General features: G+C 40.8%; 1 protein-coding gene across 1 annotated transcript in view; it reads right to left on the bottom strand.

The window, feature by feature from the left end:
* LOC142213487 (uncharacterized) overlaps positions 1–25,503 on the bottom strand; it is a 53,193-nt gene that overhangs the window by 5,435 nt on the left and 22,255 nt on the right. Inside the window, exons 3-10 of the mRNA XM_075281838.1 lie at positions 21,019–21,048; positions 15,196–15,270; positions 13,524–13,606; positions 12,689–12,815; positions 7,503–7,702; positions 5,180–5,455; positions 3,637–3,825; positions 262–456 (exon numbers count right to left, since the gene is read on the bottom strand). Coding sequence (XP_075137939.1) covers positions 262–456; positions 3,637–3,825; positions 5,180–5,455; positions 7,503–7,702; positions 12,689–12,815; positions 13,524–13,606; positions 15,196–15,270; positions 21,019–21,048 — 1,175 coding nt within the window. The remainder of the gene's footprint in view (positions 1–261; positions 457–3,636; positions 3,826–5,179; positions 5,456–7,502; positions 7,703–12,688; positions 12,816–13,523; positions 13,607–15,195; positions 15,271–21,018; positions 21,049–25,503) is intronic.

The following is a 25,503-nucleotide window of genomic DNA, read 5'->3' as shown; positions in this document are numbered from 1 at the left end:
AAGGGCGGTCCCAACAAATACCGATATGATTCACATTTCTCTTTTGTTCATTCACTTAATTTTGGTAATTGACACTTTCTGAATGTATTTCTAAAAGCATTCTTACTCTATAGCATTTTTCCCCCTCAACTGCCTAAAACTTTTGTGCAGTGCTTTACATTAGGAAAACATTCTAATACTTGATTTGGAAGGCTCAAATGAAGTGTGAACTGAGCCTTACTGATTCCCTGCAGAATACACTAGATAAAAACCAATATCCACCTGGTGTAGGGAGAAGTCCAGTAGAGGGTCTGTCACGCAGGAGAGGGGGCTTCCCCATTGCGATTAGTGGAGATCTGCCTGGAGTAGGGAGGAGAGGTGGAGGCTTGGCCAGTGCATCAGGAGACCCCACTGTCGGCATGTTCGCTTCATACACAGCACTGACGCCATCTTCTGTGTGATCTGTCTTCTTAAATCCTGAAGAGAAACATTTGAAGTAATGAATAGGATTCAGATACCAATGCTAAACATGAAGTGCTGGCTCTCTAGAGATGTCGCTTCGTAAATACTTGTATGCATTACAAAATAATTCTAAACAAGTTATATTGGAATTCTTTGTACTGCCATTCCTCTGTGGATCCTCTTGAAATCATATCAATAAACTAAGATGTCGTTCCCATTACCTCGAAGAGCATTAAGCCTATCGCACTGTGAATGCAACACAAAAGGAACTCCGATGATAATTTAACGATTATTAGGGCACCTCTAGTAGGGTATAATAGGGATAGTGATGGTTCCTATTTTTCTATATCTGCTATTCCCTCAGATGGTAAAGTGCAGGTGGGAAAACCTACGTCCAGCCCGTATAACACCTGTTACCTACTCAAGGCCATTCATTGTCATCACCGTTCTTCTAATATGGAAAATGGCACTAATCATCACCAATTCCCCTGCTGGTCTGCATCCAACGCTGCCTGGGTCCCTGTTCTTTGTCTCTTGATGTCTCAACACATGAAGGAAGTGCCAGGAGATATCCACTTAGCCATTTTGCCATTCATTAGTTGATGCGGGTCAGCACAGAGCAGGGACTGGCGGAATGGGCATTTCTAGGAATTTCTTGTGTTAGGAAACATCAAGATGGATAGCCTAGCATGGACCTGGGTAACGTCAGAACAAGACCAGCGTGAGGACCTCTAATTTATATATGGCTTTCATGCCATCAATCACGGTCAGTCTATTATGGTATTTGTACTATGGAAACCCCTACTTCAAATATACAGTTCCATGGAATTAATAGTGCACTAAAAATAATAATTCTGTAGTATGTTTTAACCACTGGAAAGCCCTTTATTGCTCCATATTTTCCCAAGAACACTTGCTGCCTGCCTAAGGCAGTCAGCTGAGACCATCATGTCGACACTGCTCTCATTCTACGTGCGATGGTGGGGCAGATGTTAGCCATTATTGTGTTTGAACATGGCTAGATCAGTAAGAGAGTATCAGTAATTACATGTGCTCCTGAACAATGCTAAAACCCTGCCGCTTGTGGCTACTGAGGATTACCAACATCTGGCAGAAACAGATGCCAAGCACAAATATTACAACTTTCTCCCTTAAAAGGTGAATATTAGATTTAATCGCGCACAAAAAATTTTCTACCATATCATGGCCACTGCAGTTATATAAGGAGAATCTTTCAGATGATATTCACTCCTCTCCAACTAAACCATGGTTACATACACGCTCCTTGGAGATACTCTGGGAGAGTCCATGCTTACCCCACTTACTAAAGCTTGATTAATATGCCGAGACTAGTCATGTCCAGCGCACAATGTAATAGATTTCTGATATATGTGCAAGGTAAATATACATTACATACTATATGGTAAAGAGCATGACTGGCAATACTAACAGTGAATGGCTTAAGTGCAGTTTTAAGATGTAGGACACTGCATATGCAGTCTAGTAGCCTTTATATGACACAGAGGAGAACAGGCACATTTACTAAAGCTGGCCACATGCAAGAGGTATTATCGGCTGAACCCACTGATTTTGCCAGTTCCCACAGACCATATAGTGCGTATGGGAACCTCCCAACTCCACAGATGGCAGATGTTGGGGAAGCAAAGGATTGGGTAGTTGGACTTTAAGTGCTGCAGTGCATGTCTACCAAGTGTCCTCCACACACATAGTATAATGCTCTCCCCAATGCCCCCAGCTAGTATAATTCTCTCCCACAATGCCATCCCACAAAATATAAAGCTCCCTACTAGAGCATAAATTCACTCCCCATCGTACCCACATAGTTGGCAATTGGATTTCAAGTTTCTAATCCTATTTTATTACTATTAAAAATACTAAATCAACATAAATAAATGCCAGTCTGTTTTTTGCTGCTAAACATATGTAAAAAAAATTAGATACTGTCTATACTATGCTGTCCACAGATAGGCTTTAAGAAGACCCTGAAGACTCACCTATTCAGGAAGGCCTACAACCTCCAGTAACACTATCACCGCACTGCCATCTGAACAGTCTCCCCCTCTCCTTCTGTCTATCTCCTTCCCTCATAGACTATAAGCCCTCGCGGGCAGGGCCCTCTTCCCCACTGTGCCAGTCGGTCACTGTTAGTTTTATATCTACCTGTATATTTTGTGTACTGTATGTAACCCCCAAATGTAAAGCACCATGGAATTAATGGTGCTATATAAATAAACAACAATAATAATAATAGGACTGTATGTACAGTGTGAACTGCAGGACATGACAGATCCCCAGTGACAAACTTATCAATGTCATGAAAACCGGACCCAGTGCTGATAAATAAGAGTTCCCTAATAAGAGTGTATGAAAAGGAACTTTCTAACCTGGAAAACCCAGTTTTGTTTTAAACAGTTAAAGCCCTGTGTCTGTGACATGTAGATATAGAAAAGAGATGGGCAGCAAAAGCTAATGTCAGTCACGGGGGGAAGTGGTTTTAAGGAAACTAATAACAGGGAGTCAATATATGCCAACAACAACTATCACAGAATAACTATACAAGGGCAAAACTAAAACAGATTTATTCCCTGCATTATGTTAGTGGACCATTTGGAAGACAACTCTACAAAATTAGGGGCCTCTGTGCATCTAAATGAATGAAAATACCCAGACTTAGCGCTACAGTTTTGTTTTTTATTGATTCCATTGATATTATTATTATACAATTTTTCCTTTCTGTATTTCGGATTTGCCTTGGTATCGTTATTCTGTGATTGCTTCTTTTAACAACTTCTGTACATGTCAGTAACATGCAGTAGTGTAAAAAGCACCTAAGGAACTTGCATGATTTACACTAACACATGTTACTTTAACATGTGTTCACATTGGAAGCAATTTCTTCATGCCCTTATTTTTAATGTAGATTGTGAGTCCTCACAATGTACATTTTTCCCTATCAGTATGTCTTTGGAATAAGGGATGGAAATCCACGCAAACATGGGGAGAACATACAAACCTCTTGCAGATGGTTTTTTGCCCTTGGCAGGATTCGAACCCAGGATTCCAGTTCTGCAAGGCTACAGTGCTAACCACTAAGTCACCGTGTAGCCCCATTCATACCCTTATTTTGATTTTAAAAAAAAATTGTAAAAAGTGCAAGACAGAGGCTCTGCTAACCTGGTGTTGGAAGGAGCCCAGCGCCTGAAGGTCTGTCACCGAGCAAAGAAGGTTTAGGCTGTGCTATGTAGGAATTCCTGGCAGGAGTGGGAAGGAGAGGAGGTGGCTTCTCCAGGAGATGGGTTTTAGTGCTGGAGTGACTTTCATACGAGGCTTTTGCCTGTTCAGTGGTATCTGCTTCTTCATAACCTAGAGATTAATTATATTAAGCAGAGGAAAAAAAAAGTGTGACTCGTCACAAAAGGTTAAAGCAAGGTTATTGTGGACCAGAAAATTAATTTCAGATGCATCTACAATCATATGACCAAATCACAAAACTTCGAAGGGGAAAAAACCCCACCACAAATGCAAAAAGTAATAATATTCTAACCAAAATTTAAATTTTATTGTAACGTTTAGGTGTTTTTTATTATTATTATTTTATCCATATTGGGAAGATGAAAGGCAATTGTATATACAATCCTATGTCCAGACAGAATAACCAATGTGCTTTTTTGATCCAGTATCATTTTTGGTTTTAGTATCTTTTATTCAATGATAAATCCACAGGGTTCACTTTAATCGGCGGGGAATATAACAACTTACACTGAGTAACAGTGACTTGTATTTTTAATTAATGTGAAGATGAAGTGTAATTGTGTGATATGAAGCTGTAAATTAATATAGGTTGTCACACACACACTAGCATAAAATTTTTTGTTTTGGGCGGGGGGGGGGGGTCATATGTATTTCATTAAATCAAATAAATTATATTTTAAAAATGTGTGTTTATATTTTAAAATATTTTTGTGCAAAATTTTTTATTTGCAATTACTTAGCATTTTGTTGTTTCATAGTGGGACATTAACATGACATTTTATTTTATTTGAAAGAACATGCCACATTTCTGCCTGAATACTGTATTGCTATTGTATTTTATTACACTGCATTTTAGGCCTGTGGTTAGAAATTGGCACACATGACAGCCCTAGGGACCTTTGTTCTGAAAGTGCAGTAATGGAAGTCGTAGGGCCCTGTATTACAGCCCCGCTCCTGCTGCTGATCCTACAGGTGCACCGATAGCAGATGCGAGATGACAAAAATGTACCGCATGGTAGAGCAAATGACAGACACCCATGACGTACATTTTAATGACTGTATTGGAAACAAGTTGGTGTTACTGCACGATTTCAGCTGTTCTGGCTTATACCATTTTAGTGCATGATTTTTAGGGTTTTTATTATCAGTTATTTCTACAGAGCAATTATTTTTTTTAAGAAATGATAGGAAGAGTACAAGAGCACGGGATTGTATTTCACGTATGCATCTGAACCAAATCAAATACATTTCAATTCCACAAATTTATATCTAGGTTACATAAGGGCGAATCAGAGGACACGGAAAAACGAAGCACAAAGTTGCTCAAACTTTTGACAAGTGATTTGGTAGGACACAAGTGAGCTTTTAGAAAACGAATGTGGTCCCAGTGTTGGTGTTAAGCAGGGGGGAGTGGGGATTGAGTGTGTACATGTGGTGGGGTCAAGATGGCAAACATTGAGTATACCTTCCAGCTCAGTTATCCTGGTCTTCAGATAGTCACTGATTGCGTTCAGCTCTTCAGAATATAAATATTTGCCATCGCTTAAGAGGAAGAGAAGGTGTCTAATGTCCAGAGGGACATTGTAAGATTGATAGAGTTCCCTCTCCAGGTAGTCATCCGCCAGATCAGCCGCTTTGTGTGAAATCTCATTACGCTCCTGCTGTTCACGCTCGCCAAAAATTTTCCCAAATGCCTTAACTACCAGAGCCAGGGCATCCTCCATGGGCATATTACGGTGTACTACAGAGGAGAGACATAACTTATTGTGTCAGTCGGGAGTTTACATCTTTTAAAAGCATTAAAAATCATGTGTTCAATGTGTTGACGCAATAAAGTGAGAGGTAAAAGGTATACACGTGTATTTAAAAAGGGTCAAGATTTTTTTTTATATCTAGTGAAGGTAAATTACTTCATAGAAATCCAGAAAGCAGCACTGCCAAGACTTTGTACTTGGAGGAAGGAAGTTAAGAGTCCACATTTTTTAAAATATGAAACCAGTATTTCGTTAAGAATTAATTTTTTACGAGATTGATGAAAATAATTTCAGATACTATGGTGACATGTTTTTGAGACAGGCAATATTAAAAGGAATGTTTAGTAGTGCCCAAAATTATACAGCAACAACTGTACGTGAGAGGGAGGATGGCATTTTATTCTAGGGATGGGTAGTAAGCTAGAGATGTCACATTGTAGGTTTTGAAAATAAAAAAGCTCTCTTTAACACACCAGCTGCTTATTCACATGTATCATAAGGGGCATAGTACCATACGGTAAAGACACCCAACATTTTTTTTTTTTATTTTGCTGGTCTCACAGCCTTCTATAGGCCTTACTTCCCGAGACCTTACGAACACTCATTTAAGCAGAATTTTGGGATGAATGTAATATAAACTTAGCATTAAAGGGGTCGGCCACTTTCAGACCAATATTGAGAGACAAATGTTGTTTGTACAATAAAAATCTATACAATTTCCCAATATAGTTTCTGTATCAATTCCTCACAGTTTTCTAGATCTCAGCTTGTTGTCATTCATTCTGCTTAATACTCGTAGATAAAAGTCTGACCATGGTCATATGATATACAGTCCATGGTCATGTGATTTAAAGAGGACCTTTCATCAGATTGGGCACAGGCAGTTCCATATACTGCTGGAAAGCTGACAGTGCGCTGAAATCAGCGCACTGCCGGCTTTCCCCATCTGTGCCCGGTATAAAGCGCTATCGGTCCCAGTACCGTAGGGCTTTACAGTCAGAAGGGCGTTTCTGACACTTAGCCAGGGACGCCCTTCTGCCCAGCAGCACCTATCGCGCTGTAGAGTGTGAGTGGGGAGGAACGCCCCCTCCCTCTGCTCACAGTGCTCGTCCATAGATGAGTATTATCAGGAGGGGAGGGGGGAGTTCCTCCCCAGTCTTAGAGCACAGCGCGATAGGCGCTGCTGGGCAGAAGGGCGTCCCTGGCTAAGTGTCAGAAACGCCCTTCTGACTGTAAAGCCCTACGGTACTGGGACCGATAGCGCTTTACACCGGGCACAGATCGGGAAGTATATAAAACTGCATGTGCCCGATCTGATGAAAGGTCCTCTTTAAAGTCCATGGTCATGTGATTTACGGTCCATGGTCATGTGATGAGCACACAGGTGCCGCTCGTTATAGTCACAGCACAGTAATCAGACATCAGCCTGGTAATCAGCTGTGTACCTGTGTGCTCATCACATGACCATGGACTGTACATCACATGACCCTGGTCAGACTTTTATCCCCTAGAAGTAACAGAATGAATGACAGCAAGCCGAGATCTAGAAAACCGTAAGGAATAGATACAGAAAGTATATTGGAAAAATGTATATCTTTTTATTGTACAAACAATAACATTTGTTTCTCAATATTGGTCTGAAAGTGGCCAACCCCTTTATTGAGTGTTTTTGAGCTCTCGGGGGAGCAGAGATGACGGCTACAGACAGATAAGCCATTAGACCAGCACTCTGTCACATTTCTAGCTGAATGGAACAGAGTAGTCAGCGATATTTGAGAAAACATGCAAGGTACAATATAAAACTGGCTAAAGGATTTTTTTTAAAACCTAAATTAAGTATAATGAGCCCATAGCATTTAGGGACGTACAATTACTGTTTTTCCAGATCATGTCAGTGAATCATACAGCTGGACTGTTAAAGACCAGTCGTCTTATGTACGCTTCCTTGGGTGGGTTAGGCTTTTGTGCTGTGAACTGAACAGTGCGGACGTTTTTGTGGAGTGTGGAATAGTCTTTATGTATAACTACACTTACTTTTGATAGAGTCATGAAGAATGATTGCAGTGCAAGAGGAGAGAGCTACATTTGACTGTTCAACTAGTATGCAAAACGGGGAGCCATCATTTTTAACCTCCTGGAGGGCGCGTGTGAGACCAGACTCTGATGTCAAGTATATCATCTCCACCACAAGGCCATGATCCTGTAATCGATGGCCTATGGCAGTGGCGTACTCCCTTTAAAAAGAGAAAATGATTGTTATTGGCAAAAGACAGACGATATGTTTTAAGCAGTGAGACCAGTGTATGTTATCTGTCCTACTAGGACAAAGGGATATTGTTCAATGTGTTCTGTTATCATTGCATATTTTTAGTGTGTGCAACCCAATAATATAAACGGTGTCATCTATTACAGTGAAAACATGGTTTTAAATGGTTCTTTTGTGTTTGTACTATGTGTCGGTAGCATAGCCATGCTTAAAGGAATTTAGTAGAAAAACAAAAGTGTTATTAATGATGAGAAAAAAAAACTATTATAGGAGAATTCTGAAGTCCTTTTCCATTCAACATTACACTATATACAACAAATTATCACTCTCTCATGGGAACCCTAAACCTTAACCCAACGTGTTCCCCTCTCCCTCTTCTTCCCTATGGGTAGCAAATGCTTCCAGGACTGCAACTCTCAATGGGAGTCTGTGTCCAGGGTGAAGCATATTAAACCAGCTACATAGTAAGACAGGTTAGGCTCATCTGAATGTAACACTTTTTCCTCCATTAAACTTCATGCCTCTGTTGCTTGGATATTAATTTATTTCACAATAGGCAAATAAACAATCTGGAGCAAGGAGGGTGGCTCCATTGCTCAAAACTGCTATACCCCACACTGCTCCAATATACACCACCCTCCTCCTCCTTTAAGTGACAGTGCCAAGGAGTTACGCTGAAATCTCACCTGGTCTGCTGTTCTTGCATTCACCAGTGAATTAGAGCAGTGGGGCAAGGCAGGTTGGATCAATAGTACCGCACTCAGTGCTCCAGAAAACTCATTTTAATATTGTGAAATAAATAAGTAAGTATCTCAGTAGTGTATGCACAACCTTTCACAGGGGAAAACAGCTTTACATTCAGGAGAGCCTATCTGAGTTAATATGCCTTACCCTGGTGACAAACCCCATTTAATAAGTTAACAGAGATCATCTGGGCACAGATTTCACAATACACCTTGTAATACATGCTGACCATTAAAGAGCCTTTTAAAATTGATGGCATTCCCATAGGGCATCGCCACCAAACACCTGTCCACGAACCAGTGTCTACACACACAAGGAAAAGGTTGCAGTACTCATTACAGCCCCTTCAAAAAGCTTATCAATTGGGATAACCTGACCCCCACCAATACTATATTCATGGCCTGTCCTAAAGACAGATTAACAGTTTTAGGAGTCCGGATAACTTCTTCAAACGAATGTCTGACCATGTACTGTATGAATGGTCCAGAAGTCCACCAGAATGGGAGCTGCTCTTAAATAGTCTCTATCCATTCAGGCTCGTAGAGGGTTGAACATCCCACCCTAAAATGGGCAGGGGTCGCTCATCATAAGACATCCCCTTTAACCACCATATAGTAAGGTTACTGTAAATTACTGAATTAGCATGCTTGAAGACATCTTTGAGATAAACAAAGAAATAACATTTCCCTTTAAACCTGTGATGGGTTTGATAATGTCTAGAAATGTCTTTACAGGTTTTGCCGGTATTTTACTACTGTTTGGTGAATCCATTGTTCATCTTATGAAAACACACGACTCTACCATGATTTATAATTCAAAATGGGTTTTTATGTTCATGTTGTGGAAGGTATCTGGGAACTCCATTTATGAAGTGAAATATTAAAAACATTAAAATTGTTTTTGATCACCAACCATTAGCAGTTATATTCAATTTATGATCCCTTGTTTCCTAAATACAATACAAAAGAAACATTTCATATGTAACAGGACATGTTTTTTTTCACAAAATCATAGTCTTATTGATGCGATATGATGGTTAATGTCTTACTTATCAATCGATATGTATTCCTTACTGTCCTGAGATCTGTATGTAAGCTGACCAGGCAGTATGAGGATTTTATGGAACATAAACAGGAACTCTTGACTCAAACTCTATTCACACAAGATCCACACAGATCAGTGTGCAACCAGTTTTCTCACTGAACCATTTACTGCAATGGGCGAATCCGGTCTGACCGATCCATGAAAAAAATGGTGCACGATCTTTTTATCAAAGATCATGGGGTACCACACAGCCAATGAAGTGGGTCGTATGAACAGGCTCTTATATAGTTAAACTGAAGTGCAGAGGAAGAGGAGTGAGGTATTGTATTTAAAAATTACTAAGTCACTTATATACATGTGTTCTGAATGTACACAAGTTGGAGAGAAAGGATTAAAAGACAATACACCTTTTTAGGTTGAGATTGAATATTTGAATGTGGAAACCACGGCAGAAAATCCAAGGCATTTTTTGCTGTCATTTCCACGCACAACCTATCTGATAAGCAGGATGTATGATATGAGCCATTGCTCTCTGGTGACGCCGAGTGCTCTCACTGTTATATGCAGCTCTGTCACCAGGACAATCAGTTCTGTTAATTGCACTTTGCTGATAAAGACTTGGGCAGTGAATTATCTCTCTACGTAAACACAAAGATACCATGCTTCTGCAGAGAACAGAATCCATGTTAAGTGTTATATACAAATCTGTGTAATGCAATACATTGTACTACTGTGCAAATTATTTGATCTGCATTTATATTAGATACTTCATAATGTCCTGTTCATCAAACAGTCACCCACCCAGCTTGCTGAAGAATACAGGAAGTGAAAAGAAGAGACAGCAGGCAAAGCTGCTGAAACAGATGATGGGAAAACCTCTTAAAAAAAAAAAGAAAAAAAAAGAAATTTATATATATTATATATATATATATATATATATATATATATATATATATATATATATATATATATATATATATATATATATATATATATACACATATACACACACACACACACAATTCAGGCACCGCTAATGGCATTTTAAACACCTCCCCCCCCCCCGTTTTAAGCCAATACCCTAAAAAACAATATGCAAATTAGACTTACTGTGCACGCTGGGCGATTCATGCACTGGTCGACGTCATCTTCAGTCCCGCCTTCCGCTGGTTTTTAGGGTATTAGTTTAAGACGGGGGTGGGGGAGGGTTGGGTTAAAATAAAATTAGCAGTGCCTGAATAGCCTTTTTAAAGGCTATTCAGATATATGTGGGGCTCATGCAGCATAATTTTTCTGATAGAGCCCCTTTAAGCATCCCTTTAGCACATGTTTTGAGCTTACACATTTTATTATTCATGCATTAAGCTCAACATTATGATAATATTTGCACAATTTTTTTAAATAAATTGCTATTACCTTTTAGAAGCATCCACTTATTTTTTAATTCATTTTAGGGCTCGTTCACATCAGCGTTGTCCACTCCGTAGTTCAGGTTTCCTGCCTAAAACAGAGGCAGGAGACGGAAACCTGCAGGAGTCTCTCACCCATTCATTTGAATGGGTGAGAAAGATGTCCGGCCGTGAGCGGCGGTGAGCATTTTAGGCTCTCCGCCGCGAAACCGGGTTTTATAATCCGGACACAGAGTCGGACATGCAGTACTTTAAAAATCCGGTTTCGCGGCGGAGAGCCTAAAATGCTCACCGCTGCTCACGGCCGGACCCGGTCTGAGCTTTCCGTCTTCTGGCATGCAGAAGACGGAAAGCTCAGAACGGACAGATGAACGCAGGTGTGAACCTAGCATTACTCTGTGCAAAATTATTTTAAATATTTTTCTATCTGGAGACAGAAGCAAGGTGGCAAGCTGCTGTTCACAAATGTTATTTTATATTTAAAGAAGTAGTGCAGGATTAGAAAATATGGCTGCAATCTTTATCTCAGAAAGTGACTTATCAATTGGTCACATGGCAATGCTACAAGCAAAGGTCCTTTTAAATGAGAACAAGGGTTATGATGTCACTTTATACTTTCCTTATCTGGCCAATGTAATCCTATACAACTCCTTTAATGAATCTATTAACAACTGAGCACTACCATTTCCCTTGTTAATAAGGTTTAGTAGACACTTATCACTCACTGGACAATGTAAAGGTGTGAAGGCACATGCTGTATTAACAATTACAATTGTCACAACCTACTGTCCATTTATTCACAGGCACATGCCTTATTAACTATGGGAACAGTAACACCCTGCTGTCTATGTATTCATACATTTCCAGGAGGAATAGTAATATTACAACACAGGGCAGTAAGAAAACAACTCCAGAATTGTTATTTCTTGAAGTATTCAGGCATTTACATAACAGATGCACTCAGCTTTGGGAACATTATTTAGAGTTATGTTAAAGGAGCTTTTCCACAAACCTAGCCATATTTAGATTCATACACAAGTGAAAAATAATTTTGCAAATAATTCTGAATTTTAGGAGTTCAAAAGATTTGCCGTGATAGTCACAGTCTGTTGTTTATCGGTTACCAATGGACACAATCATGAATGTAGAAAATTTCTATGGTCTGGCACTTGTCAGAAAACCAGCCATGATTTTGTTATTATTGTTAGATCAGGGAGGGACAGTGTGTTCACAAGATGATAAACTGGCCACAAGGATATCATGGCCAGGTTACAGAGAATAGCAAGTTCCTGCATTCATGGTCCTTTCCATTGGCATCTATTGGTAATTTTCTGCAAATCTAAATCTACTTATGGTCATAGTCACCTCTTTAGCTTTATAATAATGTGAATGTAATCTTCAAAGAAGTATAAATCACACTTTTTCCCCCCTCTATCATAACCTTCCTCAGTGTTTTGATCCCTTTCCCCCCCCCCCCCATATACTGCAGTGCACGATGCCCTGACAACTACAGAAGTAGTCTAATGAAGTGAAATTAAATGTCAAAGCTCATCCTAGACACCTTAATAGAGGAGATATTATTCCCATATATATCCAAGAAATGCTACATATATCCAAGAAATATCTTACCTTATGCAGCAAAAGGCAGACCATCCGTGTTCTTATAAATAGCTAACCTACCATGGCAAATCAAGCTTGCCATATTCTTGAAATCCCCTGCCTCTACCTAAGAACACCCTATACTTCAATAGACTTACATCTGATCCTTGCTGATAGCAACAATCACACAGTCAGATGGTCTCTCTTTGTGGAATTCATCTTGTATCTGCTGATAAAACTTCAGATAAAGCTTCTCTCTGCGATCATCGGAGTTGTACTGGGTGTCTATGATTAAAGAACAGTTTGAATGAGAAACCTCTCTGGTATTACAACTGCAGCTCTTCAGAACCAGTGCCTGACAATACTGAAAACAAAATGACGAACATTTATTCATGTTGCATGAATTTTTCTGAGCTCAGATCCAGAACAGGTGGACACTGGTTACTATGATGTTCTGTAAACACAGGAGCACAGATTCTCGCTACACCCCATGGTGGCTGCTTCTATGTACTAGCAGAAGGTCCTGATCTGGGTGCCATGCTTTACCAGCAATAATGTGTACAAACTCCAAATTCTCAGACTGGGATCACATCTGCATTGGAGTCTCCATTCAAAGATTCTATAGCAGTGATTGTTGGAAAATGCCGGCTAAAAAAAAAAAAAATCCTGCAAGGTCAACCTTTTCTTTTAGTTTAAAAAAATAAAAAAATATATGGGTGCTCCCTCAAGCTCAGATCATGTCCATCCTGGAACAGATCACATGGTGTCCATTTTTCTACTCCTGTCCACTGCTGTTCTAGCTGATCTTGAGCGGAGTCCAGGGTTCGGACTCCCACAGATAACATACTGATGACCTATCCTGTGGATAAGTCCTATCCAGTTGGGGCCGAAATACCCCTTTCAGTACTTTCTTATTTTAGAACCACTGCAGACTTGTTCTGTCTAATGTAAAACTGCCCCGATAGTATTGGTAATAAACGTCCCCTGACTTACTGTTCTGTGAGTATTGATATCTCTCACAGTATTCCTCTGTTGCAGAAGTAAAGTTATGTTTTTTCCCAAACAGTTCCTCAAAGCTGTTGAAACACAATGCATCAGATAAAGAAATGAATTACTTACAACTTCTTACATTTAAAACAACATGAACAAATATAATGTAAATGAACTGAAAATAGCACGCTCATGTGATCTTAGCATAGCAGAATACAATGGTTTACATGTTTACATACAAAAACTCATCTATAATCCAAGATCATTCCCGATCTCCCAGAACTTTTTGATGGCAATATCTGGCCAATGTATGAGAAGGACTAATATATCATGTAACTGTGGAACAACCTGATGTGGCTGCTTGTATTTCCTTTTTTCTGAAAGGGATAAGTGGAATAAGACAAAACTTTAAAGGCAACATGCTTGATGGAGCGGTGGAGAGCTGGGAGACTCCCTTACAGTTCGAGGATTAACTGGTTTAGGCGACATTATAAATATGTATGGCTAACAAATGCCGTATGATTTGCAAAGCCACAACTTCACAGGATAAAAAAAAATATATTATAAGAAATAATAGTCTTATGCTGGGTTCACACCAGCGTTCGGCAGTCCGTTCTCAGGTTTCCTTTCCGCATCCTTTCATGCTGAGTCTGGCCGTGAGCGCCAGTGAGCGTTTTATGAGCTTCGCGGCAAAACCGTTTTTTTTTTTTTTTTTTTTTTTTTTAAACCGGACACAGAGTACTGCATGTCCGACTCTGTGTCCGTTTAAAAAATAAACAGTTTCGCCGCGGAGAGCATAAAACGCCCACGGCCGGACACCTTTCAAACCCATTCAAATGAATGGATTTGAAAGAGTCCTGCAGCTTTCCGTACCCTGCTCTGTTTTGTGCAGGAAACGGAAACCTGCAAAACGGACTCCCGGGCGCAGATGTGAACAAGCCCTTATTGGGTAAAGTTAAATATTACATGAACCCAGACTGCATAGGATCAAAGTCAGATACTCGGTTCTTAAAGGAGTATTCAGTTTTACAGAACTTTTTTCACTGCTAGATGGGTAGGTATTCTGAGTTCTCCAACGATCACCAGAACAGTTAGGAGGACTAAGTAAGTAAGGAGTGACAGATGAACATGCACCTTGCTGATCCATTCACAGCCTATGGCATTGATAAAAGTAGCCTAGAACCCTGCTCGGCCATATACCAGGGAAAGGATTATAATGGAGTGCCCAGCTCGATTACAGCTCCATCGAGAGTCATCCTAGCCATTGTCTTGTGGCCAAGGAACAGGGGTCCCTCCTTCCAGTGATAGATGGGATCTGACAACTGGAACCTCAAGCATTGTAGCGGATAAGTGAAAAATGCTAATCCTCTCTTTTTTCATTTTGGTACAATTCCTTAAAGGGTGGTATACCAAAGTGTGTCTTTTTGGCATGTCTGATTATACGTTCGATTTTGGGGCTGTGTGTTTAACTGCATTAGAGAGTGTAGTCAATACAGTTTCGCTCATTTGGAGACACACTCGACACAAAGATTTCCAGAACAACGTAAGAGCATGTGCTTTTCTAAATCCCATGTAACTGAAAATTTACACATTATAAACTTCATGACGGATTGCGTAATCTGAATTTCCCAAAATCTGAACATATACCAGTATGCTGACAGCATAAAACTATTACCTGTTCTGTTCTTCTAAGTCTCTACTATACTGTTCTGAGAATGTGGCTTTCTGGCTCGGCTTGTAGGGATTAATGCTAAAAATGAAAGAATAAATGTTAAAAACATCCATAGATAAAGCACAATCTGTAATATTTCAATATAAAAACTATACAAGGGTTCAGTTCTTTTATTTAGTGGTAAAAATGGTAATAGATGACCTATACAGCGGTGCTTGAAAGCTTGTGAACACTTCAGAATTTCTTATATTTCTGCATAATTTTGACCTAAAACTCCATCAGATTTTCACACAAGTAGATAATGAGAGCCATATTATGCAAAAGTGCCAAAAATATCAGAACCGGTCTTTTTTTTTTTTTTTTTTTTTATAGAAGATTGTGATCCAACATCACACACCTGTGAATGGCAGACGGATGCGGATCTTTGCTTTCAGTATCTGGTATGACTTGTGCATCTAACCCAGTGATGGCCAACCTTTTCCGCTCAGTGTGTCTAAATTTGTAAGAAAAAAACAAGCATAATTCAGGTGATCGGTCACTTCAAGAAAAATCCATAATTTTGTGATATTTGTAGCTCTAATAACGAAAAGTTATATTTTTAATATATGTATACTGTATTTATTAATAGAGCAAAAACAAATAATTCTTTACCTTACCGCTTAGTGAATTTTTAGTTGCTGAATCTCATTTGCTAAATCTTCAATTGAAGGTTGGTGTTTCGTACACTTCCAAGACCAGTGAGGTCTTGGCAAAGTTAATGTCTCAGATGGGCTTTTCTCTTGCCCCACTATTGCTGAGCGGTAACTGTGTTGGGGTACACTGGCAGCAGGATGACATTCTGGTAGCTGCTTTAAGATAATGGATGGGGTGTAAGGAGCACACACGCCTGAGATGGCTCTCCTATACCCCTGAAGTCACTGGAATGGATCTTGGTCTAGCAGTCTGCCACAGACAAGGAAACTATGAGACACAGATCTAGTGTTCCCAGATTTCTGGGTGCAAGATTGTAATAAATTTAGTGGGGGTGGGAGCTCTGGCTTCACTGCCTAACCCCAACACCAACTCCACTAACGGAGTAGGCAAGATGGGCAGACCTCTCAGCAGGAGTGGCCCCAACTCCGGATGCCGTCAGTTTGCTGCGTGTCAGCAAAAATGTCCCAGCGTGCCACCTGTACAAGCGGGTCATAGATTAGCCATCAGGGATCAAACCATTAGGGCTCGTTCACACATGAGCACAGGGGAGGTTTTTGACAGCGGATTTCGCGTCAAAAACCTTCCCTTACAATGGTGGTCTATGCAGACCGCCAGGATTCTTTTCTCCGCTAGCGGCGGGCTGCTGCTAGTGGAAAAAAGAAGCGACATGTCCTTTCTTCAGGCAGAAGCCGCCCGGCAGCACCCTCCTATGTCGGCTCATTCATTTGAGCCGACAGCGGAGGGGAAAGCCGCAACTGCGATAGTCGCAGCAGGTGGGTTTTGACCAGTGAGAGACGCGGCTCGCCACGTCTCTCTCAGTGTCAAAACCCACGCGGGCAGTTCACGTGTGAACTAGCCCTTACTAATCATTGTTCAGCCCTGCACAATGGCTTGAACGAATTTTAGCCCATTCCTCCCTACAAAACAGCTTCAACTCTGTTATATTAATGGATTTCCTCCCCAAAAGGCTCACTTCAGGTTCTTCTACAACCTATTAGATTAAGGCCAGGACTTTGACCTGGGCATTCCAAAAGTTAAACTTTATTTTTCTTCCACTATTTTTTGTAGAACAGGTTGTTTGCTTGGAGTAGTTGTCTTTTTGCATGACCCAGGTTTGTCTTAAGTCAGTTCAGAATTTTCTGGTATACTTCTGAATTTATTGTTTCATTGATGATGGCAAACCATCCTGGCCTCGAATGCATCAAAACAGGCAAAACTCTGAGACTACCATGTTTTACAGATGGTATAAGGGTTGTGTGCTGAAATGCAGATTCTCCTTTAACGTAGGGATATGGGAAGAATATGCAGATCTGACTTCCATGATGTAATTAGGATGCCAGTGTCTCAAGTATGCACACCAATAGAGGGCGCTGACTGAGAATGTGCAAGTCTATCTTCCATGATGTAATTAGGAAGACCGAGTCTCAGTCAAGACATCCAATAGAGGGCGCTCCCTTTAACATCATGTCGACGTTCTCAGAGGCCTTTGTTTGCAATGATGTTGGGATTATACCAGATACAGTCTCTCAGCCAAGGACAGCTGTTTCGATGTACTTGCATCTCGTCAGCTTGGCACAGAAAGGACTGATCTGGCAGAGGTGAGAGGCTTAGGCACGGTTGAGGGGATATCGTCACTCCATAGGGAGAGAGCACCATATACGTGTGTGGAGTCTTATTAAGCCATGAGCGCTCCACTGCAAAGAAACATGGGAAGAATATGCAAATCTGACTTGCATGAAGTAATTAGGATGCCAGTGCCTCAAGTATGCACACCAATAGAGGGCGCTGACTGAGAATGTGCAAGTCTGTCTTCCATGATGTAATTAGGAAGACAAAGATAGTAAATAAACTCTCATCAAATATAACAAACAGCTCTGTTCTCCGTGTTGTGACTGAGTAACCTAGCCACTACACAGAGAATGGAGCTGTACTCTTCCTGCTCCATTGTCTTTGTATCAGCCTCTGAGAACAGCTAATTGATTGGAGTGCTGGGTATTGGACACTCATCGATTTGATATTGATGGTCCCTCCTTAAGATAGGTCATCAATACTTTTAGCAAAGAAAACAAACTTTAATGTGAGAAATCAGGCACATGCAGTTCTATATACTGCTGGAAAGCTGACAGTGCACTGAATTCAGCGCACTGTTGGCTTTCCCGATCTGTGCCCGGTGTAAAGCGCTATCGGTCCCGGGACCGTGGCGCTTTAGTGTCAGAAGGGTGTTTCTGACAGTTAGCCAGGAACGTCCTTCTGCCTCGTGGCGCCTATCGCGCTGTACTGTGGAGCGGGGAGGAACGCCCCCTCCCTCTGCTGCTAATAGTCGTCTATGGACGGGCTGTGTGAGCAGAGAGAGGGGGCGTTCCTCCCCGCTCCACAGTACAGCGCGCGATAGGCGCCGCGAGGCAGAAGGACGTTCCTGGCTAACTGTCAGAAACGCCATTCTGACACTAAAGCGCTACGGTCCCGGGACCGATAGCGCTTTACACCGGGCACAGATCGGGAAAGCCGACAGTGCGCTTTCAGCGCACTGTCAGCTTTCCAGCAGTATATAAAACTGCATGTGCCCAATTTGATGAAAGGTCCTCTTTAAAGCTTACCTTGGGTTCCTTTGTGACCTCACTACTATACATCTTGTTTGTGGCATGATATTTGTTGGATGACCACTGCTGGGTAGAGTACTAATGGTCTCAAATTTCCTCCATTTGTATACTATCTGACTGTGGATTGATGTAGTCCAAACTCTATAGTGATGGCTTTACAATCTTTTACAACACCAAGAATTCTCAGAAATCTCTGTTTTTTTGTGCCATAATTTAATTTCACAAATATGACATATGAACATCAGTTATTAATAGATCTCTGCACTTTACATAAAACAGTTCCTACTCCCAGATATGCAATACTGGATCATTTTCCTCTGTAAATAAAGTGATGAAGTCTAGTATTTTTGACTCATTTGTTGGATTTGATCCTCCATCTACTTTTAGGACTTATGAAAATCTGATGTAGATTTAAGTCAAATTTATGTAAGGTTCACAAAATTCAAACACCATTGTCTTTAATATAATAAATAGGACATCCGGGAGTATAAAAAAAAAATAAAATAAAAAATAGGCAAAGAATGTGAACTATTACCAGTTAGGACAATGAAGGGTGCTTCACTAGTCCCCAACAGTCTTTATTTTCCTGCTGCAATGACCACTGCAGCAAACCTCAACACTTATACAAAAGCATGTACAGCATGTAACTACCTGCCAGTAGTAAGACACACACAGATGTATGGTACATCACCAATACAGAAAATAAGGACCACTTGAGAAAGGGGGGGGGGGGCTATAACATTTACTGATCTTAGTTTAATTTCTTAAAGAGAACCTTTCATGAATTGGGGCACATGCGGTTTTATATACCGATGGAAAGCTGACAGTGCACTGAATTCAGTGCACTGTCTGCTTTCACGATCTGTGCCCCAGGTTAAGAGCTATTGGTACCGGTACTGTAGCTCTTCACCGTCAGAATGTCGTTCCTGACAATCAGTCAGTCAGGAACGCCCCTTCCTCACAGCAGCACCTATAGCGCTGTACTGTGTAAGCGGGGAGGAACGTTTCCTCCCTTTGCTCACAGTACTCATCCGTATACTAGTATTATCAGGAGGGGAGGGGACGGTCCTCCCCTCTCTCACAGTACAGAGCTATAGGTGCTGCCGTGAAGAAGGACGTTCCTGACACACTGTCAGGAACGCCCTTCTGACAGTGAAGAGCTACGGTACCAGCAAAAATAGCTCTTCACCTGGGGCAAAGATCGTGAAAGCCGACAGTGCGCTGAATTCAGTGCACTGTCGACTTTCCAGCTGTATATAAAACCACATGTGCCCCAACTCATGAAAGGTCCTCTTTAAGCTGCAGGACAACCCCTTTAAAAGGGAACATTTTAGCCACTATAACCATCATTGGTAACGGACAGGGCATGTCACTTTTTGTCAATTGCTGTCTTTCTAAAGACTGAGCACAGCTTCCACCCTTACTAAAAGTACTTGCGTTGAATATGTCAATAAGGTTTTTGCTGTACACTTTTTACAGAGAGCATATAAATTCAAGTTCTCCATGTCCCATCTTTTCCCCACTTTTACAACGCATTGCCCTAGCTCCAAAAAAGTTAACGCTCTGGCCCAATGAAATCATACTCAAGTGCAATGGAAGTCAAGCAGAGCAGTGAACTACAAGTGTACGTCACATCTCTGCCCATGTGTCAATGACACAGCTCAACCAGGTATGTGTCCGAGTATGGAGTTCAGTAATTAGGAGAAGAGTTGCCGGACACTACGTTCTGCAGGTGACCAGATGCTCTGAAAATGTCACTGGTGCTCACCTGACACTAAATATACATATATAGCACTAAATAACTGCGTATAACCAAAAAGGAAATGAAGATGATGACGGAAGGTAGCTATAGATTGATAGACTGGAAGATGTATAGATAGAAATTTACATAGGTAGTGTGACATGCCAATAGATAGTTAAGAATAGAAGCATAGATTAATACATGGGAAGCTTAGCAGATAAACTGGTAGCTAGATCAGTACTTGGGCAGACAGCCAGGTTGCTGGAACAATTGGTCGATAGTTCAATAAAAAGATAGAGAGGCAAAGAAGTGGATGGATGGATAGCACATAGAGAGAGTGAATGCCAGACATAAAAAAGTCTAGAAGAGCACCGAATCAAAGAGATTTTGATGGGTACAAACCACAGGAGATTAACAGTCAGTATGGCAAAAATTGGACTTATGTTATATGCGACTTTTAGGTCCACTAACATAGGACCTTTGTCAAACTCGCAGTAGTTGGAGGTGGGATGTGGGAGCTTCACTAAAGCCCTTCCTACTACAAAACCATAGGTAATACAAGGATGAAAGCAGTGTTAAAAAAAATTATAAAGACAGCGATGGACAAGAGGTAAATTTTTCGTTAATGGTTATAGTAGTTAAATGGTGCCGACAGGTTGCCTTTAAGGCTGCAGTATCTGTTTCCAGTTTAAAGGAGCTCACAAAATCCTGTTCTAGCTGCTTGTGCACTATTAGAGTTAACTGGCCACAAGCTCATGAAATTCTTCCAAATGCACAGAGGACAAAACTTACTCTAGAAGACGAGGAATCCAGCTTGGCTTCCTGAGAAAACAAAAGCACAGTTAATGAGTTGGCCGACACTGATGGTTATTTAACAATGAATGGATTGTAAGCCTGAGCAAACAAGCAGTACATACAGTTTACTTTTCGATAAGCCAATCCTCATATATGAACAGTTCACTACTCAGGAGATATAGGAGATATCAAATTAAGTCAGTCATATTATTTATTACGTATCACCTAGAAACCTCCAATAGATGTTGATGTTCACCACCTCAAAAAAAAAAAAAAAAAAAAAAAGTTCCCATATCTGGATCTTTACACTCTTTAGGACACGTCTCCATTTTTCATATCTGTCATGCGTCACTTTATGTGATAATTTTGAAGCACTTACACAAGTGATTTCAAGACTGATTTTTATTTTTTTTTAATAACACATTGGAGTTTATATCATTCCCTCTACAACAGGCATATTTTGTCTCAAATCTGACTGATTTACTACAAGTCCTAAAACTTTACTAAAGTTCATATCTGGTGTAGATTTCCATTCTGGCACGGGATTTCTGATAGATTTATAAAGAGGCCTAGGCTCAAACTAATGTTTGTAGGGCAGATCCTACACTTTCCAAAGATGCCCTTCTTATTCTTCATTGCAGACGCTCCCAGGGAAGGAAACAACAGGAAGTCTTTAAGAGGGCCCGCTTTCACTTTCCCTCCAGTAGTAACAGGAAGAAAAAAAATCTTGAATTTTAAAACACCAAAAAAATTGTGAAATCACACTGAAAAATACAAACCAGAAAAACTCTGGAAGCTCCACTACCTGTAAGAGTAATGCTCAGCTTTCTTCCCACACCTCCACAATGGCACAAGCAGGGGGAATGACAGAGAAATAAAGTTAGGGATGGGCCACATTACATAACACTTTGCAGTCAAAGGACAAGTCTCTGATTGTAATGTCGGCAGAAGCCGGGGGGCTGCTCGATAAATCTGTTTAACAGAAGCAGAGACTCTTTTTCGCCTAAGAGGCTGTGACTACAGAGTGAAACTTGCTTTCAACAAGACAAGATGGCCCGTTTGATGCATCATGTGATAATTATCTTGTTTTCTCCAGCTTCCTTGATCCTTCCCAGAAACTGAACCAAAAAATGATCAAAGGCTCTAAATGCATCTGAGCAATGGAGGAAGGACAAAACTGATCTTCAAAAATCAAGACTGTGGTACGCCTTTTCCTTGTCGGGCAAGACATTCTGGAAAAAGGAAGGAAGGATAATCTCTTGTAAACAGTGGGGATTTGAGACCACTTTAGGAAAGAACAAAATGATGGTGGTTTAGAAAAATACGAAAAGGGACTTTATGAGAAAAAAAACAAAACAAAAGCTTGGATCTCCCAACTTGTCCAGCTGTGAAGAGAAGGAGAAGCAGTCAAGCTGTCTTGAGATGAGACGTCCAAAGGAAATGTCAGAAGCGTTCGAATGAACCAGGATTCACCAGGACAGACAAAGCAGGTTTAAGTCTTTGAGGGCAGAGAGTGGAACAGCTAGGAGGTTGAAGTCTGGAGGTTCCCTTAAACTTAAGATAAGAGACACAATATGATCCTTTATTGTGCGAACCTTCAGGCCTTTTTCAAAACCAGCCTGCAGTAATTCAAGATTCAAAGTGGAAGAAGAGAGAAACAAAGGATTCCACTTATCTTTAATAAAGGCCAAGAAAGCGTTCCAGGTTTTCAAATAAATTTATTTTCTTGCAACCAGCTCAAGGAATTTTGTGTGTCTTCTGTGCAATGATTACCCTCTTCACATAGCGGTGTGACATTTGTGCCATACTGTAATATTCCTGTATGGGCCTTGCCCCATAGGACCAAAGGGATGGCGGAGGTTAAGGAGCCTAGAAGTGTCAGCCCTTCACTGACTAAACTTTATTGAATCGAACAAAAAAAGTTTTTGATATCAGCATCCTGTTCTTTTGGAGAGAGAAAGGATTTTGTTTCATGAAAATCTAATAAAGGGGCGGATTTTGAAGTGAAATCCGCTGTCAAAATCAGCCTCTTTGCCCCCGTGTGAACTAGCCCTAATAGGACTCCCAAGAAGATCTTGAGGGGTAGTTGACAGGCCAAATGGAAAAGCCTGGAAATGAAGCTGCAACCAATTGCCTTTCTCAAGAGAAGCCAACAGTCCAGATGGATAGGAAAGAGTAAGTACAAGTCAGATCCAGAGAGAGAATCCAACAGTTCTTGGTAAGGAGCTTCGCTGTAGAGCAAATTGCCTCCATTTTGAACCTCTTGTATGATATGAAGGGGTTGAAAGACTTAAAGGAAAGGAAAGACTGAAAGGAAATTCATTAGTTTCCCACCCCCTCCCAAACTCAGAGGCTGGCATCATTGGCTGGTTTTTCAATGAGAAGAGGGAGGGATAAACAAAAATTCTCTCTGCTGTTGGGATTTGTCAAAGCTTCTCCTGCTGTTCTATTCTGGATGACCTTAGTTAAGATTGTAAAAGGAATACCACTGGTGTTAGTATCTGGAACCCCTTCTGATCAGAGGCTTTCTCCTGCATATTGTCCAGGCCTGATCCTATGAGTCGATCCCCTTCACATGTAAACTGGCACAACTTACTCTTTGAACCAGCATCCCTTGACCAAGTTCTTAACCAAATGGTTCCTCTCGTCACATTAACCATTGCAGAAGATCAGGTCAATAACCTAAGCAAGTCAGCCAAGAAATTAATAGCCTGTTGTAGGACTGGATGAAAGGCTAGAATGTATTCTCTGGGCATGCCTGAAGATAAATGGGACTGCAACTGATCCACCCAGATGCGCAAATATTTTTCAGTGCAGATAGAAGCAATGCTAGTCCTCAACATGGCCAATGAGAAATTGCAAACTCTCTCATGGAATCCTTATGCTTTTTTTATTCAGCAGATCCTCAAAAAAATCCTGTATCATCTAAAGGCAGAGATTTTTTTTATTATTATATTTTAGCAATTGGGATGTCCACCTTACAGGGTACAGTCTCAAAGGGCTGCATCCTTTACTATAAAGTGATATTTTCTTTTAAAATCTAGAGGTAATATCTCTAGGAATGTTCTTCAATTCTTCCATATGCTTGAGGTTTTCAATCTTTATTTCTCCAAGGGCTCCCTAGGTTCTTCAAGGCCCATAGTGGAGCAGACAGCTTTAAGGAGAACTGAAGTGGAAGTACCAGCGGAACTAACTACATCCCTGCTAATGGACTTCAGGGTATTCAGAAGCAAAGATGATTCCTACGCCACAATCTTGAAAGTGCATTTTTGGCAAACTTGCCTTTTATAAGAGGAAGATAGGCTATATATAATATATAGCAAATTTCCATCCTGAAGATCTGGAGAAGTTTTATTCTTAGAGTGCATGGTTGCCAAATGCTAAAAAAAAAAAAAAAAAAAAATATAGAATTTGGCACCAAACAGGCTCCTCTGCAAGCCCAACCCATCAGGGCTCCACTCCTTTCGACAAAATTGGACCATATCAAGCACCAAAACTAACAGTGTTGATAGCTCGGGAACTATGGGGGCTAGAGAAAAAATCCAACTGTGCCAGAATCAGTGGGGCAGCGACTATTAAATGACGTAAAGGGCTGGACTTGTCGGAGGTGGAGAAAGGTCCTCTTTAAGCTCTGTAATGTTAGAAGGGCAGTGTCTGACAGAGGGTAAGATTCAAAGCCACTGTCAGAGCTCTGAATCCCACCTCTCGCACCCCATCTACACCTGCCTGATACCGCCCATCTGACAGTATAGAACCTAAATAGCATATCAGACAAAATACAGCTGCAATTATTGCTTGGGAACAGTGGGAGCTAGAGAAAAAAATTCCAACTTTTCCAAAATCAGTAGAGCAGCACCTATTAGTATAAAGAGACAGCCTTGCTGGAGGTGGTGAAAGGTCCTCTTTAATCAATAGTTGATTTTCTGGTGACACATTATGTATATTATCTACATATCTGCTGCAACAAGAAATCACCTATAGAGCAGAAAGTATAAGCACATCATTTGGCTTACGCTAGGTTCAAAGGTGGATCGATAAAACAGCGGTTACACACAGAGCCCTGCGGACCCGACTGACTATGATGGGGCCCAATGTCTATGGCAACTAAGATGCCAGAAGGAAACAAGATTCAGCAGACTAGATATCAATCATGATCATGTTGCGGGGTCTGACAGCTGTTTATTTCCCTGCTGAAATAACATGCACATTCAGCCTAGCTAGATGTTGACTTCCGACACGACATATTGTATCATAGCAGGTTTCCATGACAATGTGAAAGTTTAATTTCCTAGGTTTGTGTATTTAGCACTTTTTGTGACGGAGTTGACAATTTTCTTTCAGCAGGATTAGGCCTCTGGTTAATGTCGAAGCACTACAGGACAACTATGTACTCGTATCTGCATTCTGGCTGTGCACGTTATCGCAAGACTGGGTATAAAAATATGCACCACAAAAAGGGGTTTGGAAGGGATCATGTTGGCA

Source organism: Leptodactylus fuscus, chromosome 7 (genome assembly GCF_031893055.1).
Source record: "Leptodactylus fuscus isolate aLepFus1 chromosome 7, aLepFus1.hap2, whole genome shotgun sequence".
In the NCBI taxonomy this organism is placed as follows: domain Eukaryota; kingdom Metazoa; phylum Chordata; class Amphibia; order Anura; family Leptodactylidae; genus Leptodactylus; species Leptodactylus fuscus.
Note: the sequence above shows the minus strand (reverse complement) of the source record. Positions and strands in the feature narration are given on the sequence as shown.